At 33.6% G+C, this 6,245-nt stretch overlaps 1 protein-coding gene across 1 annotated transcript; it reads left to right on the top strand.

Annotated features, from left to right (window-relative positions):
* Positions 1-489: 489 nt before the first annotated feature.
* On the top strand, positions 490-6,245 carry LOTGIDRAFT_171555 (hypothetical protein; the record flags this gene model as incomplete). The annotated part of the gene is made up of 2 exons (XM_009047746.1): positions 490-525; positions 5,913-6,245. 2 exons carry the CDS (start codon positions 490-492, stop codon positions 6,243-6,245), a joined length of 369 nt encoding a protein of 122 aa, XP_009045994.1.

Genomic DNA, 6,245 nt, shown 5'->3' with positions numbered 1-6,245 from the left:
TCTATTAATCTAATTCTAAGTCCAGGTAAACATAAAACTAGACTTGATGTACTTAAATTTCAGTAAAAGAGTTAATATATGATTAGATATTTTTTCAATATTGACAATATAAAATGTTTCCAAAAGTTTCATTAGACAATTAGATATATTGAGTAGGGATTGCTTAATGTGGATATATCATGTTGATATTATCAATTAATGATGATATTAATATAAATGTTTGATTATCTATAATGGAATGATTATAGCCAGTGGATGGTAATCAAAGTAATTGGAATTAATTTAACAATGAGTTTTTTCAATTCCCTATGCATCATTTCTCACAAAGAATTTTAAAGGGATTCCAAAAAGATTTCTATGGTTTGGCCTTTGCGTGTCGCCGACGCTACTTGGTCTATTTCGAACTACCGTAAATGACTGGTAGCTCAGACTGTCTACCGCTCTACATTTTACAGATTCGGATTTACGGAAACTGCCGAAGAATACCGAATGGACAAGGCGTCTGAGGCTAGATACCGACGAAGGGTGAGTGATATTTGCGATAGTGACATCACAGCAGGGAATGTGAATGGAGTAAATAGAAACTTTAAGTGACCCCGATAGACACGTAAAGGCTAGAAAAGATCTTTGGTGTCCCTTTAAAACGATATTGTCTATATCCCATTGTATCTTTGTTATTATTTTGATATTTATAAAGTGGAATATTCATTATGTCTGAGTTGTTTTATCTGAGTTGTTTATTAGCATTGTCTGTTGGAAATAACACGAAAAATAAAGCAATGCTATTCCTATCATAGTATTATCATAATGAGCAAAAATGTCATCCCAACCCAACAAAAAATATTTATGGAAGAATTCATCACCACCTTTTCTTCAGTTGTAAATCTTAAGATAATTTTACAGATTATTTTCTCCGCAGGTTATCTGAACTCGGGTATGCAATAAAACATTTTACAGATTATTTTCCCTGCAGATTATCTGACCTCAATTATGCGCAGAGATTTTTGCATCTGATATCATTTCACCGCAGGTTATCCGACTTCAGGTATGCAATGAAACATTTTACAGATTATTTTCCCCGCAGGTTTTCTGACCTCAGGTATGCAATGAAACATTTTACAGATTATTTTCCCCGCATGTTATCTGACCTCAGGTTTGCAATGAAATATTTTACAGACTATTTTCCCCGTAGGTTATCTGACCTCTGGTTAGCAATGAAAAATTTTACAGATTATTTTCCCCGTAGGTTATCTGACCTCTGGTTTACAATGAAATATTTTACAGACTATTTTCCCCGTAGGTTATCTGACCTCTGGTTTGCAATGAAATATTTTACAGACTATTTTCCGCGCAGGTTTTCTGACCTCTGGTTTGCAATGAAACATTTTACAGATTATTTTCCCTGCAGGTTATCTGACCTCCGGTTTACAATGAAACATTTTACAGACTATTTTCCCCGTAGGTTATCTGACCTCCGGTTCGCAATGAAAACTTTTACAGATTATTTTCCCTGCAGGTTATCTGACCTCCGGTTTACAATGAAACATTTTACAGACTATTTTCCCCGTAGGTTATCTGACCTCCGGTTTGCAATGAAACATTTTACAGATTATTTTCCCTGCAGGTTATCTGACCTCCGGTTTACAATGAAACATTATACAGATTATTTTCCCCGCAGGTTATCTGACCTCAGGTTTGCAATGAAATATTTTACAGACTATTTTCCCCGTAAGTTACCTGACCTCTGGTTTGCAGTGAAACGTTTACAGATTATTTTCCCTGCAGGTTATCTGACCTCTGGTTTACAATGAAACATTTTACAGACTATTTTCCCAGTAGGTTATCTGACCTCCGGTTCGCAATGAAAAATTTTACAGATTATTTCCCTGCAGGTTATCTGACCTCCGGTTTACAATGAAACATTTTACAGACTATTTTCCCCGTAGGTTATCTGACCTCCGGTTTGCAATGAAACATTTTACAGATTATTTTCCCTGCAGGTTATCTGACCTCCGGTTTACAATGAAACATTATACAGATTATTTTCCCAGTAGGTTATCTGACCTCTGGTTTGCAATGAAACATTTTACAGATTATTTTCCCTGTAGCTTATCTGGCCTCAGATTCGCATTGAAAAATTGCAAGAATCATCTCCCCCTCAGGTTATCTGACCTGCAATGTATGCAATGAAACATTTTACAGATTATTGTCCCCGTTGGTTATCTGACCCCCGGTTTGCAATGAAATATTTTACAGAATAATTTCTCTTGCGAGTTATCTGAACTCTGGTTTGTAGTGAAACGTTTCCCAGAATGATATCTCCCGTAAGTTATCAGTTTCATCTCCACCGCAGGTTATCTTATCTCAGGTTTGCATTTAAACATTTGACAGATTAATTTCCCACACAAGTTATCTGATCTCAGATTTGCAATGAAACGCTTCACTCTCAGGTAATATAACAATTTTGATTTCCTCTTCAGCTTCTTAGTGTAATTTTAGCCTATAATGCAACAACAAGCAATTTCTCTTGCATTGTCATGCATGTTAGTACATGTACTCCGATCAAATTTGTTTAATTACCATATATTGTTCTATAGCAGAATCTCAGAAAAGACGAGTTGTCATTTTGACTTTCAATGCAGATCATTCTGGACACACAGGGATTTGAAGGCTAAAGTTTCGACGTTTACTGATTAGCTAAGCTCTTATAATACTTGTACCTAAGATTAATGTGCGATTAGCGAATCTGTCTCTTTAATGAACATAATAGTTTTCCCGAGGGTGTACAGCATCGTGCATATTTATGTCTTCCAAATTTCCATTAATTATTGTTGAAGACAATGGAATTCGATTAACGAAATACTGCGTACTGAACATGAATTTTCAATTTGCCCATTACAAACTGTTGACGTACCCACGCTATTTGCTGTTGTGGTTCAATGTCAAATGTTTAAACGAAAATATTTGGTAAGCAATAACCAATATTCCACGGAAATAAATAATACATTATTATATCTCCTTATTGGATCTTAGGTGGATCTGAAATCCAAACACCAAGATTATTTGCCAAAGTTTAAGCCCCAAGACGAATTCGTTTCAATCCGATAGCAATGAACCACCATTGATCGTAGATGTACTAACAGTCGTTAGTAAATAAGTGCTTCAAACCATAATTGAAGATCATATTTTTTTAGAAATTTAGTCCTTGAAGAATTGGGTGAATTAAATATAAACCGGTGGACATTGTTACAGATCATGTGCACAAACATGGATGATTAAAGATACAGAGGACATCACTGGGTTCGCAAACAGTCTTTTATGATCAGAATGGGCTGTCATCGACGAAGTTGACTTTTGATGGGTAAGTTATGATATGAAGACAAACAGTCCTTTATAGAGCGCTGCCATTGACAAGTAAATTAGATAAATACTTTTATCCCTTTTATTTCAAATATCTTTTTGGGCCAACTTATTTATTCTTTGCTCAAATATTTTTATGTTCTTGGCCAATATTTAAGAAGGCTTAACCGCTTTGGCATATTAGCATATGTCTGGTAAGCTTGCAGATTGTTGTATGTATTTTACAACTTTAAGTAAAAAAAATGCGTACATAATCTGTGATCATTACCTCGAGCGATGTCATACCATTTTGGAGTGTTGAAATATCGGAAATTTGAAAAGTTAATTTTCTAGAAAGGGAATCCCAGCCAATAGACAGCTAGTAGCCTAAGGTTCATGGTAGGTCCCCGGGGAGCAACACATGATTAGTTTAAATGATGTTGAATAGAAAATATTTATATTTATTACCATTCTACAAGGCGTTGAATGGAAGTTTCCATACGATTTTTTTTTTCAAGACCCCAAACCAATAATTTGACAATAATTTAATGTTTTGTTAAAATATTAATATTTATTGTTATTAGTTGTTTGGAAGTAGACGACACCCACTAAGAATTGTGTATCCACCTACAGTAATTCCAGATATAACTTAACATTAACTTTGTATCATCAGTAGATTTGAAATCAAGTAAGCGAGGTGAAGAGTAAAGGTAAGTCTTTCAGTAACTTTTGTGGTTGTTTTACAGATAGCCGTTTTGTTTACTGGATATAGCGATCAAGCTCGAATGGACTTGTTCGAGAATTTTATTTATGCGCCATAGATGTGCACTATGTCTTTTGCACTCAAGTCGATTTTGCTACTTGCTTTCTGAGCAACTGTATCTTCGACGACTTTCAGCAACAGAGGGCATCTGAGAGAATCTGATCTATTTCTGGATTTAGTCGACGTGAGTGACAGTCATTCATGTCTATTTTGTTTATTTTCTAACAAAAACGTGACCTTGTCGTCGACTTGAGCGATTGGAATGTCATTTTTTTTAACAAAATTTGCTCTCGGCTCACACTATAACTTGTCCTAACTATTTATAATTTAAGTTTGAATAAGAAACTAGAAAAATTAAATTCATTTCATTAAATTTCCTAAATCCATCATTTTTTGAGGAAATTGACGAATAGTTTGAGAAAATCTTGACCTTTTCCAGGAGTTCCGTCGAATGATTGTTAATGAATATGAAAGTATAAAATTACCTGAATGTTATGACACATTATCCATGTATAGAAAAATTTATAAACCTGATAATCAAAAACTACTGAAAAATTTGACATCTCTTTAACTTTCATACAACTTGAAACTCACCTTCAAAACACTTAATATCAGGTTGAAAATATTGTAAATTATCATTTAATTTATAGTTTATGTTACTTATTTCTTTATCTTACATCATGTTACAGTTATGTTCATTTATATAGCTTTAAAGTATCTATGTACTTAAAGATGGGTTCCCTTATTTCATTTATGAAAATGAAAATGCTAATACTTATATGAATAGAAAGTAGAGGTGTTCTAATGACTTGGGAAAATACCAGTTTGCCTCACATGTCCATAATTAATTCATAATTAGCTAAATTAAGAAAATTATCAGCAGAATTCCGAAGAGTGACCGATCAAGAAAGGTCAAAAAGTCCTTTTTTTGTTTATCCAGACTGTACATACATGGACATTTATGATTGGTTAAAACTCTCAATATACAATAAGAGCATAATGATATGGTTAAGAATACATGATAATTCAATCGAAAAACCAATTCATCAAGTAGTTTGCTTAATTTGACACTAAAAAATAAGGAAACCAATCTTTAATGCTAATAAACATTATTATTATTATTATTATTATTATGATCTTGATCATGGTTAGTGTATAGGAATACTTCTCACAAACGATGACAAACGTTCGTGGAATTTTGAATCTCTATCTTAAGTATCAAAAACAATCATTGTATGCTATCAATCAGAAAACTGAATCAAATTACTTTCAAGGATTAATATTTTATTTTTCTTTCAATTGCCACGTGATCTGATTCGCTTTAAGAAAATTTAAGTGAATAATTTTTATTGAAATGTTATTTGATATTTGTTTGTTTTTTTCGCATTAATATTCTTCTGTTTACTGGATATCGCATTATTCTCTATCAATCATACCCGCGACAATTGGAATTGAAGAAAAGACTAGATTAAAGCCGCTATCTTGCAGAAATTTGGTTTAAATTGCGCACTGACTGCAGGCTTTATTAGTCTACGATTGTTGGCACAAATTTCTGCGCCTATTAACGATCGTTTGAGCTTAAAAGCACATGCTTGATATTCCCGAGTGCTTAGTCGAAAAATTAAAAGGCATTGAGTAAAGGTTTTCTTTTATTATTTTTATCTTTTGACGTCATAAAATGCTTAGTTTTGAGTGGAATTGCAAAAGAATGAAAAGTTTAGAAAACCTCTTTACAATTTATTTCCATTTATCTTCATTTTGACCCTTTCTTGAAGATCGCCCTTAATATTCTTCTAATTTGTATTTGCAGATGAATTTTAAGTTAATATTGATACAGTTCATCTGCTTGGTAATTATTGGTTTAGTAAAGAGTGCAGTGTGGATTGACGATGATGAAGCTTTCTCACAAGACCAAACGAAACCAGCAGAACAGCATGCTGATAAAAGAGGATCGGCATTAGATTGTCAATGTTGTTTACACAGTTTTAATTCTAATTGCTGTATGATGTGTTATGGTCGACGTGGAAAAAGAGGAGAAAATTCGCTAGCTGTCACCAATTTTGTCAATTCTGCTTGTTCATGTTGTGCTTTTTCACGCTCCTATACCAGTGGATGCTGTGCAACATGCCGACGATTTCGATAA

The sequence above is a fragment of the Lottia gigantea genome (genome assembly GCF_000327385.1).
Source record: "Lottia gigantea unplaced genomic scaffold LOTGIsca_116, whole genome shotgun sequence".
In the NCBI taxonomy this organism is placed as follows: domain Eukaryota; kingdom Metazoa; phylum Mollusca; class Gastropoda; family Lottiidae; genus Lottia; species Lottia gigantea.
This window is presented reverse-complemented; position numbering and strand designations above follow the sequence as displayed.